Source organism: Orussus abietinus, unplaced genomic scaffold, assembly GCF_000612105.2.
Source record: "Orussus abietinus isolate OABI.00-Male unplaced genomic scaffold, Oabi_2.0 scaffold241, whole genome shotgun sequence".
Taxonomy (NCBI): Eukaryota; Metazoa; Arthropoda; class Insecta; order Hymenoptera; family Orussidae; genus Orussus; species Orussus abietinus.
This window is the reverse complement of record NW_019394392.1, coordinates 102,777-115,094: the sequence shown is the minus strand read 5'-3', so window position 1 is coordinate 115,094 and position 12,318 is coordinate 102,777. Positions and strand designations below refer to the sequence as shown.

Genomic DNA, 12,318 nt, shown 5'->3' with positions numbered 1-12,318 from the left:
ATGAAAAATACCGGTTCACTCAATTTAACGAGATCGATCTACCATTAATATTCTTGACTTTTAGTAACTTATTCGCTGTCTAATCTCAGACTTCCTGGATTTTCTTGAATGTTCTTTTGTGCCCCTTTCTCTCAACTCAACTCTGTCTCGACTCGACGTAGCGAACTTCGGAAAGAGTCGACCGCAAAAGGTGGAAACGAGCCCTGAAGAGGCCCCCCTCGAAGAGGGGGACTAACGTCAATTACCCCGGGTTCTCCGATAAATCTTGCCCGACGTGTCGCCGCGAACTGTCTATCGCGCCAACTTTTGGAAGCTGTTAACGGCTCGGCGGTAAAGCTCGAGGTCTACCTTCGGCACCGGGGAACCTTCAGCGGGGAAATAAATCGGCCGGAGTGTTTTCGTGCTCTTTGCATCTCATATCCGGTCGATTACGTCGGTGGAAGCGATTTCTCGGGGTACCGGAAGTTAAGGCGGGGCTACAGGGGGTCGAGGAGAAATGAAACGGAACGGGGCGAGTCTCCATTGTGGGACAGGAACATCGAGCTTGCGAACGTCGCGAATGATGCGCGTAAAGTGTTACGTGGCGCGACCCGGAGATGCTTGCTCCAGTGGGCGTTACGTCAGGGGATAAAGTTTGAATTGCCTGAGTTCCTGGGAGCGGGATAATGCGCCAACTCTTCGGACGAAGAGCCTGGGTCGGAGTCGAAGGATTACGCCCTCGAATAATTTTCCAACTCGGAGTTTTCGTCCGAAGAGCGGAAGGACGAGCGACCTCCTCGAGCGCCTCCCGTCGCGTCGAGAGGACTCGACACGATTTATTTTTCCAAATTTCGAGATCGCCCCTGCTCCTGGATTTTTCCGCTCTCCGGCATCTTAAAATCACCCTGAAAACTCTGCATTCTTTTGTCCCCGGAAGAGAATAGCGTTCTCGCGATTCCCCTCGAGAATTATTCAGCAACGATCAAGTCCTTCACCTCCATGCTCGAAGGATACCAGCTCCCTTTTATAATAAAAATTCAAGCAACAAATGAGTTCTTCCAAAGAAATCCTTCTTGTACGTCTCCCTGACAGAACTCTGCCTTTGGCAAGCGGTTCGCTAGCAAATCGTGGTGATTTTTCAACGATTTTCTCCATGTTTCATTCGTCCTTTGATCTCCCGGTCCAGGTAAGGGAATAGAGGCGAAGGGAAATCAGGTGAGAAATTCTCGATTCCATTCTTTAGTTTACGCCTCGGGATCAGTCACATTCAAATGAGGGCCTTCGAGGAACAGGGTTCAATAATTCATGGCCGAGATGTTCCTCGATAGAATTTCAGGATTCCTATGAATCCACGAATTCCGGAAAACTCCCGAAAATTTCGAAATCTCGTGTTATCAGACTCGGGAAAGAAATCGATATATTTGTGCAGGTGTACATTTTACGATTTTATATCCTGTTTGGGGCGATAATACTTCTTTTTGGCGCTGTTGGGTAAGAAAGAAGCAAAAAGAGACGCGCCAGAAAGGAGTCCTTAATTTCTGAAAGAATCGAGTTGCCGAGGAGAGGAAGTTCGGAAGGCGCTCGATAAAGTGTTTAACGGGCGTCGACCGGTGTAAAATCGCGAGGAACGATTTCATCCGACCACCTTCTGGTGGCGTAACGTCGTCTCTCCGCCCTTCCGGCTTGGAGCTTTCGCTCTTTTTCTTCCCTCTCCGGTGTTCCGGCCCCTCGTCCTTCTCGCAGCGTTGTCGCTAATAACGAGCGAACACAATTAACGCCCTCGCTTCGCTGCTCGCTCCGGCGAGAAATAGGCGAAAAAGGCACAAAACGAGCTCTCCCTCAAAATAGGAAAAGCTCGCGGAGGCACGGGAGAACTTCGCTTACAAAAAAAGACCTCATAACGCGCCGAGAGGGAACGGCGGAAGACGCGAGCTTTGCAAGCTCTCGGAATCGCGGAAAGTGGCGCGATTTGCGGAATCCGGGGGTCGAGTAATGCATAATAACGCATTGAAGGGTAATACCAGAAATGACGCAAGTTTTTACGTCCCTAGGTAACACTATTCTTGCTCAAGACGCGAGGTCTTCCCGTTGGCAACGCGACGCCATTTTATTTCGCTCACGAAACCTGGAAATGCATTCTCCAACTTATGTCTCGATTCCGGCTTCCTTCGAGTTCAAGTTTTTTAATAGGTGCGCCCAGGACGAAACGGCTAATGACGTCGCCGCGGTTAATCCGAGAGCGAGGATTATTTTATGAGCAGTAAGGAAAAACGAGGAGCCGCGAAGCACCGGCAGAAGTGGAGTCGCCGGTGGTCAGGAGTTATGGCGTCGTCGGTGTAAAGGAAAGCTTCCCGATCGGGTGTCGTAACCGAAGCTGAAGCGTCCTCGTGATCAAGGTGCTGGGTGTAAAGCACGGATCATTACGGTTACGCGAATCTATCAATTTCAATCTTCCATTTTTTTTCACATGAATTTCGATTTTCGAAAATATTTCTTTCCAATTTTGTGTGTAGGAGAAGACGAATGAGAGATGACGGGCGCTAATGGTCAGATGCTTGGTTATAGTGCCATCTATCGATTTCTCAAATTCTCTCACGTGGATTTATATTCTGTAAAATATTCCTTTCTGATTTTTTTTTCTCGGATAGAACGAACAGGGGATGAGGAGCATCAATGGTCAGACGCGAACAGGGTGTAAAGTGGAAAAGGCACGATCGGACATCGGCCATAACCGAGGCATTGAGGCGACCCGTCAAAGGCGTCCGAGTTGTAAAGCGTCCTCGATGGCGGACTTGAACGTCGTCGACGTCGACGTCGGACACGTAGAGGGACGTGGGGCGCTGAAAAGTTGTAAGCTTCCCGGGGGGTCGCGTCAGCCCCGAGAGGACTTTAAAAAACGGGCCGAGAAGCGTGCAGTTTAATAAGTCGAAAGCCGAGGTGTTCGCCCGTAACGAGTGGGCGTCGTAAGTTCCTTCGAAACTCCGCGAGCTGTCTTGGAGCCCCCTCGACGTCGCGACGCGGAATTTAGTACTCTGAAATTGCCGGATCGATTCGGCCCGGGATAAGATGGACGCCTTTCGCCGCGAGAGCCGTCGCGCATCCGGCGAAAGTGGCCGAATTTCGGTTGAACCGATAATTGCGACATTTTTCATCTCCTCAGGGGAAGTGCCAATGTCTCATCGATCCGCCCAGGAGGGCCTTAAACTTCCGCCCGTTAAAGATCGAACGAATTTCAGATGAAGCAATTAATTCTAAATTCTTATCTCCCAGGGAAAGTGCCAACCCCTTACCGATTACTCACGTGGGGTTCCGATCTCGAGCATATTTAACTAAGTAGCGTAGTTGAAAATGCTTTATTAGTAGGTGTTACGCGCGGTGGCAGATAGTGCACAAGGTAATCAAATTAACCGAATAGTTACTGTCTCGCTTCGAAACTAACGTAATACCATTAGGCTAACCGAGGGGGGCGCTTGCAAGCCTTCGCAGCTCGATGCGATTTCGAGCTCGCAAAGTGGAGAAATTTAGAAAGTTCCGCCAAATCCGATTGCGCGGTGGAAAGTGGAAACGTCCGTGGATACGACGCCCGATATCCCGGCAGCGGTTTTCTGTTTATTCGGGGTGTTCGAATAACATTGAAGAAAAAAAAGCGATCCACATCTCGCGCATTGGTAGTCAATATAGAGATTAGATATATGCGGTGGATAAAAATTTGTAAATGTGGATTCCGACGTACCTGCGTGAGTTGTTCGGTGGCGGCTTCGGTGGCAAGCCGGGCGAGTCCCTCCTCGTACCTTTCAAGGGCCGTCAACCTCAGAAGAAGGTTTTGGAGAAGCGCGGAGACCTCCTGCCGGGCAGCTGCATCCACTGCGGCGACCTTTTGCGTGATCGACCTGACATGGCCCATTACTCGTTCATCCCTGAAGTCGTAGGGGAAGGTCTCGGTCCACTCGGCCAGGAGCTGCACCAGTCTCGGCACGAATCGGTGAAGTCGTTCCTGAAGCGACAAAAGGTACTCGGTAGAGAGCGTACTGAAATGTGTCCACGAGGGCATCGGGATGCACCTTGGGATTTGATGGGACGTTCTCTGGCTTTGCGTGGGAGTCAATGCTCTCAGGGTATCCGGGTTTAAGAGTTCCCTAGGGTTTACCGAGGGGCTACCAAGGGATAGACGCGACGTCGTACGCATCGAGTACCGGAGGAGGACTTACCTTGCCGCCCTCGCCATTGAGGTTCTGCTGATGCTCGCAAAGGGCGCAGACTTCGCCCAGCAGTTCGTGTGGCTTGATGAAGAGCCGAGCACTCAGCAGAAAGGCGAAGAGGTAAGCACGATCCGGATAATACTCCTCGGTCGGAACCATGTGCTGCACCAGAGCCTCCAGGGACCCGGACACCAGATTACCGTCACGGTAGACCAACGCCTGAAACGCAAACGGGGCACTCTGAGAATCGGGGTTAAACTGCGCCACTGGAACGGGGTGGCTCGTGCCGGCCACTTCCGGAACTCCCGGAACTTCCGGAACTTCCGGAAACGCGGACCGCCGGGTCGATACGAGCGGAACGTCCCGAAGGAGATCCCGGGTCTAGGTATGTACAGGTCAATTGGTTGACCTAGACATCCGGAAAGTGGAGAAAAAAAAATCTATACTTCGAGGATCCAGTTTAAATTTGCGTTATTTCGCGAATAGAGACTGGGTCACTGCCTGTCGTACTTGGTGCGAAACGCAATCGAGTTCCTGGATTTACCGAGCGATCATACAGGGTTCCATGGAACATAAAATTCGCTCGGAATGGTGGTTTATTCCGAACGCGAGATGACTCTTTGGGAAGCAGGGATAGGATTGAAGGAATGGAAGGGATCTTAGGACGCCTCGCTTGGCAGGGAGTCCCGAAGGAAATCCCGGGACTTCGGGAATAGCCGGAAAAGCGACGCCGGGGTCAGGGGCGGAAGTCGACTGCAGGCGAGCCGGAAGCAGGGGTCGATCTTGAGGGATCTCCGACGACAAGAACCGAACAGGACGGGATATCCTTTATCCGTTGAGCCCTATCGGATGTTTGGACTCTCTCCAACTTTCTGTCCACTTCCTGGTTCCACTTTCCACTCGGATCCCCTCGCTTTTTGTTGCTCGGAGGCGGCATCCGGGGTGCCCACCGATGGACCCCGGATTTTGGATGGAATGTTTCTCCTTCGAATTTAACGGCGGTCCCCGAAACGCCGTTAAAGTCCGCCATCAACGTTAAACTTGCACCGAGGAATAAGCAGCACATCGGGACGCGCGTCCGGAACTTGGGAACTTCTCGCCGAGCTTTACGACACTTATGGGACGATCGAGACTTAAAGGCGACTCCGGAGTAGGCTTTACTAGCCAGGGGCTTACGGAAGTGAAAGATGCGAGCCCCGATGGAAATTAAACGAGAGGGAGTGAAAAATGCCCCGGAACTTGACAAACTGAAATCCAATGAACGTCGACTACGCGAACGCCGTCATCGGCGCGAGGGTGGGAAGGACCGGATGCTGGGAAAAGTTTCCTCCCGGTAATGACAATGCCCGGTACTCTGCCCGATAAAGAAACGGCATGTCGCGGTTTTTTCGACGCCCCACCCTTACCAGTCTGCAGTCTCGTCCCTTTTTCGATAAGAAATAAAGGAAAGGACTCGCCGGGTCGTGTACCATCGGAGATGTTCCGGGTCGCGAACAGAGGATACTTTCTTTCCTCTTCCTTTTTCCTCAGGACTAGTTTCCCCTTGGTTTTCTCGTTGTGGAACTTCACCGGGAATCTCGCTCCCTTGAAATTATTATCGAGGGTAATCCGGGTACGCGTTAATTGAAAAGTTCAATGCAAACGTCGCCGTATGTAGGCCACGTGATAGATGACGGAAAGAGACCGCGGGAGGGAAGCGCGAATCTCGGCGGAGCTCCATTTAGAGAGCGGAACAATTGTAGCACCTCGCATAGAAATTCGGTGCGAGAACCACCTGGGCTGAATGAGGCTGGACGGATTGCTTGGTCGCAAGGGAAGAAGTACCGAGACGTAAACGCGAGTTACTCTGCCGGACAAGCGGAGAAATTATAACGAGCAAAACAGTCCCAACCGAGCGGAACAACCCACGCGGATCAACCCTCGGCGCCTGAATGGCTGCAAGCCCGTTTTGTCCCGCGACCGCGATTCCGTTTTGTCCCCGATGCGGAATTTTACCCGGACTTACGGAGGACTCTGCGATCTCAGAGGGAAGGAGAAGAAAAAAAATCCAGGGGCAAGGAGGACGGAAAACAGCGGATCGATTAATAATTTCCCACCATGATTAGCTGTAGATGTCAAGGTGCAGCCGGTAGGAATAATTTAATTCCGCACGTTTATTAACAATATACAGGACGGGAGAATTAATTCGGGTCGGTGATGTCGGATCGCCGGGGAATATGCATCGCGCATTTCGGAACGCGTAGGGGAAGCGGAGTAATGGAAGACATTTCAATTAGCAGGGGAGTAAGGCGATAATCAACCATCACGCCGTATCCACTCGGTAAACGTAATGATCTCTGGACTATTTGTCATCTCGTACGTCTCCGATCCTCATCCAAGCCGTGCTTTATTCCCGTCGTAACTTTCTTGTCCTGCATCTTGGTACCCGGTTGAGCGTAATGATCGCCGGACCATTTATCACTTCGCTCTTCTTTCGCATCTTTCTATCTTGGCTTCATTAAAAGAATAAGGCCAAGAATAAGGAATCACTTTCCCCCTTTACACGATTTTACTCGCTCGATGACTACAGGGTCCTTTGCTCTTCGATTAAGAGCCACCATTGCCGGACCATTCATCACCTTGTTCCACTCCCATAGAGAGCGCCTATCTCTCGTTTTCTCTATTTCCTTTATTTTTCTTTTCCCCCACAAAACTGGGAGGAATGTTTCCCGTCCACTCCTTCCCGTCATTTTTCAAGCCCTCTCTTCCCGTTAATTCCCCCGTGGCTTGGCTTCGCTTTAAAACCTCGTCCCGGTATGACAACCCTCTCTCTGCCGTTTCCCCTCCGCCGTGTTCTCCTTGATTTTTAATAAAGGGAGCCCTGCCAAGAGAGCAATCCTTTGGCAAGGATATCCTTGTTAAACCTGTATTTTGTCGCGGAATGTAGACTTTTTCTACCCGCGGGAGAACATTATTCTCCCTGATTAATTCTCCGCGCCATGAGGGCATCGCATGCATCACTCGGGGTCGAGATTTCATCCCGATTTCTCGCTCGGAATTCTTTTTTCATCTTTTGCTCCTTTTCTACGTGCGATTTGATTTTTGCTCCCGTTGTTTTTCCCGATTTTTAATAAAGCCAACCCGAGGGGAACGTGCCCACTGTCCTCGATGGTCGTGAGTCACACGAAATATCCTTGTCGGGGCGAACCGAGAGAGGGAAGCTGCGCCTTGTAAGGGGACCAAGATGGAGGGGTTTACCATGAATGCGACCGCGTCACCCCGCTCGGTTAAGCGTTATTGGCTCCCGGGGAACGTGCAGACACTTATGCTTCTTTTGGTTTTACAGGCGATTCGCGTGTCCTTCGCGGAAATATCTCTTCGCTCCCGGGGAACGTGCAGACACTTATGCTTCTTTTGGTTTTACAGGCGATTCGCGTGTCCTTCGCGGAAATATCTCTTCGCGACGAGACAATTTCTGCATTTTCCCTTCGCGCGGGAAACCACCCCCAAGGTACTCGTCACCTCCACCGCTTTCTGAAAAAATGTCCCCTCTTGGAGGTGTCCCGCTCGAAGGCGAAAATCCGTCGACTTTTTTTTTGACAATTAAGAAGTTATTACAAAATTCCTGTTAGCGGCGCCTTTCCCAGCGGTCGCTGCGAGACGCCATAATTACGGAAAACTCCACTTTTCCCTCGTACAAAACTGGGAAATATCCGTATCAGGTGCTGCCTCTCGTGAAAGTCTTGACGGAGAGAAATTCTCATTTCACCGGGGAGCTCGGCACAGAGCGGGTGTTTTCTTATTTCCTCGGTACTTTAATAACGCCGGACCGTATGGTCACTTCCGACATCCGTTGCCGCTTGCCAATTGAGTATTATTTCTCGGCATGGGAAAAATCGACCGCCGAGGTCCTTTGTTGCATGCGCGTTCAATTCCCTTCTAGACGCGCCTCTTCCGGTCATTGCTGCGAGACTCGTCGAGAAACCTCGATTTTGAATGACAAGAAATACAAAACATTAAAATATTAGTTGCTAAAATCGTTAGGAATGTGGAGATTCAACGGTGCGGTATAATTCATAGCAATTTCGAGTGCTTGACGAGATGGTGAGGGGTTCTCGCGTATTTCGGAACTCCCCCTTTGCAGGGGGGGATTTTCTCTCAGTGCTTAATAATACCGAACCGCATGGTCACTTCCGGTATCCGTAACCACACGTGGCCTCGTATTTTTGTGGCAAAAGAGGAGCTTCCCGCGAAGCTTACGCTTTTGTTACCGGCGTCTCTCCTTCTCTTCCATCCTGCGTTCGCTTGGCCGCCGCCCATCGCGCTATACTTTTTACGTATCCGGCTTAATAAAACGTTCGGTTCTTTTTCCAGTTCGCTATCCTCTCGGTCGCCGCGAAATATACCCTCGGAAAAGCGCGGCTTGTTGGCGAAAAACCACCCCCGAGGGGGATCCACCGCCTCTTCGGAAACGACAAGAAAAAAGGATCCCTGGTAACAAGGAAATTTCGGAAATGCATCCTAAAGCATCCCTGAACAGCTGTTAAAGAAAGTGATTATTCCCGTCTATCAAATGGAACGGTAATAATTCCCTGGAAAAATCGGTGAATAAATCCGTTAATTAATCGGAATCAACCTCTTCGAGGAATTTTCTCCCAGGAATCGGTTACCCCGTTAAAGTCTTCGAAATTGGGAAAATTACGGGCTGCAAGACGGAAGACGCGAGGTAAAGGGTAAGAAGGAACGAGGAGTAAGAGATCCATGATGAAGGTGGGGTGTATTCATGAAATATGCAGCCAGCCCCGACCGTAGACTAGGCCAGTTACCTTGTTACCCTCGCGCCGACTTTTTACGGGGTGGAGATGGCGTGGATCCCTTCTTCTTCGCTGGATCAACTCGAAAATGCGCCCCGAAGGAGGGCGACGAGGACGGAAACCCTGGGATAGGGTGGAAAGAAAGGGATGGAGAGAGCCGTCGACGGACGCCCTCGGCGCTGCGAGAACAGTTTATTAAAGTTTAATCCTCGCAGCTCCTGCGGCATCCTTTCCATGGAGTCCTGTCCAGGGTGGGAACCGAGTTCAAACGGTTTTCGGGCATTTAAGAATAATTTTCCACGGCACCGAGTCCATTTTCGTTTCTGGGATGGCGGCTTCAGAAATTGCAAATTGTAATTGCTAGGGATCCACTCTTCGTTGGGCTTGAGAAAATTCACCGCTGACGGGCGAATTGATTTTCGGTCGTTTTGTTTCGGACTTTCCTCTTGTAGGCTTGCTCGATGTAAATACGAAGGCCTATTAAACGCAGCCCGGGGTTAAATGCTGAATTTTAAATCGCAGTCCTCGGGCATGCCTCGGGAAGGTGGCGGCCCCCTCGGAATATCCTCACAAAGGGGAAGTCACGAAGTCGCGGAATGGCCTCGTAAATAGATTTGACGGGGCGTTCTTTGGATGGATGTGGCATTTTAATATCGTTGTAACGATGCGCTGTACGGCGGATAAGACGATTTAATGGACGAGGAAAGAAAACGCATTCGCACGTGATCTGCATCGAGGGAAACTCGGGCGTTTACTCCCCTGGGGGAACGAGGCGAGAAGGACGTCGATGGCTTAAATCCGATCCCGTAGCATTAAAAAGGAGTGTTATCCCGCCGGACGAGATCTAATTTAATTCGAGGAAAATTTAATTCGCTTCTACCGGACCGTACGGATCCAATTAAATTTCCCGCGAAATTACGGCATTGAGTGAGTTTCGGAACGGCTATTGAGCTGTTCATCAGAGGGGTGTAAGTCGAGCCATATGATCTAAATAGTGTTTAGAGCGACAAGATGTGCCTCGTTGCATATTCGGATGAATCGATCGACCCTATATTTGCCCTCTATCGAATCCCCTATTTTAATCGACATAGAGAAATCGAGAAATATTTATTAAATCCAGAAAATGGCCCTTATTCGTCCCATCGCAAGCCGTGTTCTCCATCCAGCTCTGCATCGCGGTATGGACTGCTTCCAGCCACACAGGCACATTTTACTGTAGATTTTAATGCCCATTTTAAACCGCAGTTAAACAGCAATGAAACGGTGTTGATTTTAATACCACTTTAACGCTTTTGCGGGGTCCATAAAAAGCGCGCACCACGTTGCGGGGCCGGCACATTTATATCGTGTATATGTCATGTAAGGGTTATATCTAAAAACCGCGCATTCGCGGTTCGCATCAGGAAATTCGGTAGTTTCGGGCCAAATTACGGGTCCAGAAATTATTAGTCGTGTTTCATATTGTCCATGAGATTCAGGGGTGAATTAATTTCTGCAAAACTTACGTGCTCGGTGCTTATGCCGGCGCCGTCCCTTAAATCATGGTGATCGGCGGCGGCCCCGTTGACCATTCCAAGACCCTGGGCAGGACCTCCGGTTCCTGCTCCTAGTCCCTTGACACCAACACCTCCTGCTGGAGTTTGCGGTAGACTCTGCAAGAAAACCAACGGAAGGATCGTTTGAGTCCAGCCGAGCGGCGCTCATCTCACGCAAAGAGGAGCCAGCCTCCGAATTCGGAGCAAAGACGCGTCAGCTCTTTCGGAACTGGTCCCGGACCGGTCCGAGCTGAGCTGGAGGAACGAATCCGGCTGACTTGGGCGGCCGCAAGCTCCGTGAAAAATCGCACTTTAATTTACCCCCGGCGATCGTTTGCCCCGTCCGGAGATTGCGGGACGCCTTTATAACCCGCGAGGGGATGGACCGCGTGTCCTAGGGAGACACCTTTACGAGGGAGATTAGGTCGTCCGAGAGGGTTGTAAAATGAAATTTTCCCTCATTCAGGGATGGCTATGAGGTGTTACAAGGAGAACGATCCTCTGATCGACCCCCTTTGACAAGTGATCTCCGATTTTGGACCCATACATTTTAATTTGATCTCACTTTTTAGATATTAAAATTCAACCGATGTGTATATATATATATATATATATATTTATTCGTATAATTAATCAATGGGGAAATCTTTTCTTTAAGTATTCATGTACGGTCGTAGGTTGGGGTGCCTCCTGGAATGCCTCTTCCTGCACGTCGGGGTGGGTTGCCCCCAGGGCGGAGCTCTCCTCCTACAGGACCAGGACGCGGAACAATTATCCGTCTCCTTGTTCCACGTACGTAAAACCTTGCTCGCGTATTCGTACAACGCGTTTGCGGGACACATAAAAGTCGACGGGCTCTCTACGGAAGCAGAGCTTGCGAGGAAGATCTAGGCAGTAAGGAGCGTCGCACAATGGGCGGCAAGCCGCGTCGTAATTAAGGGCCCCTCGTATATTGCGCCATGAAATTCCGCCCCCGTGATAATAACGACGCGGCCGCCGCCTGCGGACGCCTTTCATAATGGCTCGTGATACGCTCATTAAATCGTTCATCAAGGCAACTTTTCTATCCCGCTGCATTAGGATTGATGGAGCGTCGGTGGCCGCTAAAGAGGCTGGGTGGCCCCAGGCCCGTAAGCCCTTTCGGGGCCGTAAGCTCCTAGATTTTACGGTTCGTGTCATTTCACGTCCTCCTGGTGCTTTCTGTCAAATTGGACGCCATCTTTCCGGTGAAGGAACGACAAGTCGTCGGGGTACTCGGGCGCTCGCGAATGCTCCAATTTCGCGGTGTTCATCGATAGTCTTTCGTACATTTTCTATCTCCTGATTTCAAAGGCGAACCTGCTTAAATTAATACTCCCATCGATCCACTGAATGGTATGGAGAGTATATAAATTGTTTCTCGATTTATCTTGTTCCCATTCGTAAGCTGTCGAACCCCCCGAGAGAGCAGGCTCGAGTGGAGTCGCCTCGCCTCGGAGCTTGCAGATTTCACAGCTCGCGGCTTTTAACACCCCGCGACGTAATCGTCAAGTCGGCGGGGAACTTTCCGAAGCTCCTCCGAGCCCCGGGAGAAAGCACGCGAGAGAGAAAGCCCGGGACCTCCCTCTCGCCGACGTTATCAATTTACACTTCCGTTCGCTCCACGAGTGCATCTGACAGGTGGACCACCCCGCGGAAAATGGAGGATTAAATTGGTCCAGGGTGGTCGCTCCCCCCCTCGGGCGGGGTTGCGAGCGCCACTTTGTCGGCAAAAATCGCAATTAGTTCGACGGACGATTTCCTTTCAATTACGAGGATCGCGGGGAAGGAAGA

General features: G+C 50.7%; 1 protein-coding gene across 1 annotated transcript in view; it reads right to left on the bottom strand.

Moving 5' to 3' along the window:
* Nucleotides 1-12,318, bottom strand: part of LOC105703114 (ras-GEF domain-containing family member 1B) — a 115,897-nt gene that overhangs the window by 10,524 nt on the left and 93,055 nt on the right. Inside the window, exons 3-5 of the mRNA XM_012431231.2 lie at nucleotides 10,477-10,623; nucleotides 4,188-4,397; nucleotides 3,713-3,973 (exon numbers count right to left, since the gene is read on the bottom strand). Of these exons, the coding sequence (XP_012286654.2) occupies nucleotides 3,713-3,973; nucleotides 4,188-4,397; nucleotides 10,477-10,623 (618 nt within the window). The remainder of the gene's footprint in view (nucleotides 1-3,712; nucleotides 3,974-4,187; nucleotides 4,398-10,476; nucleotides 10,624-12,318) is intronic.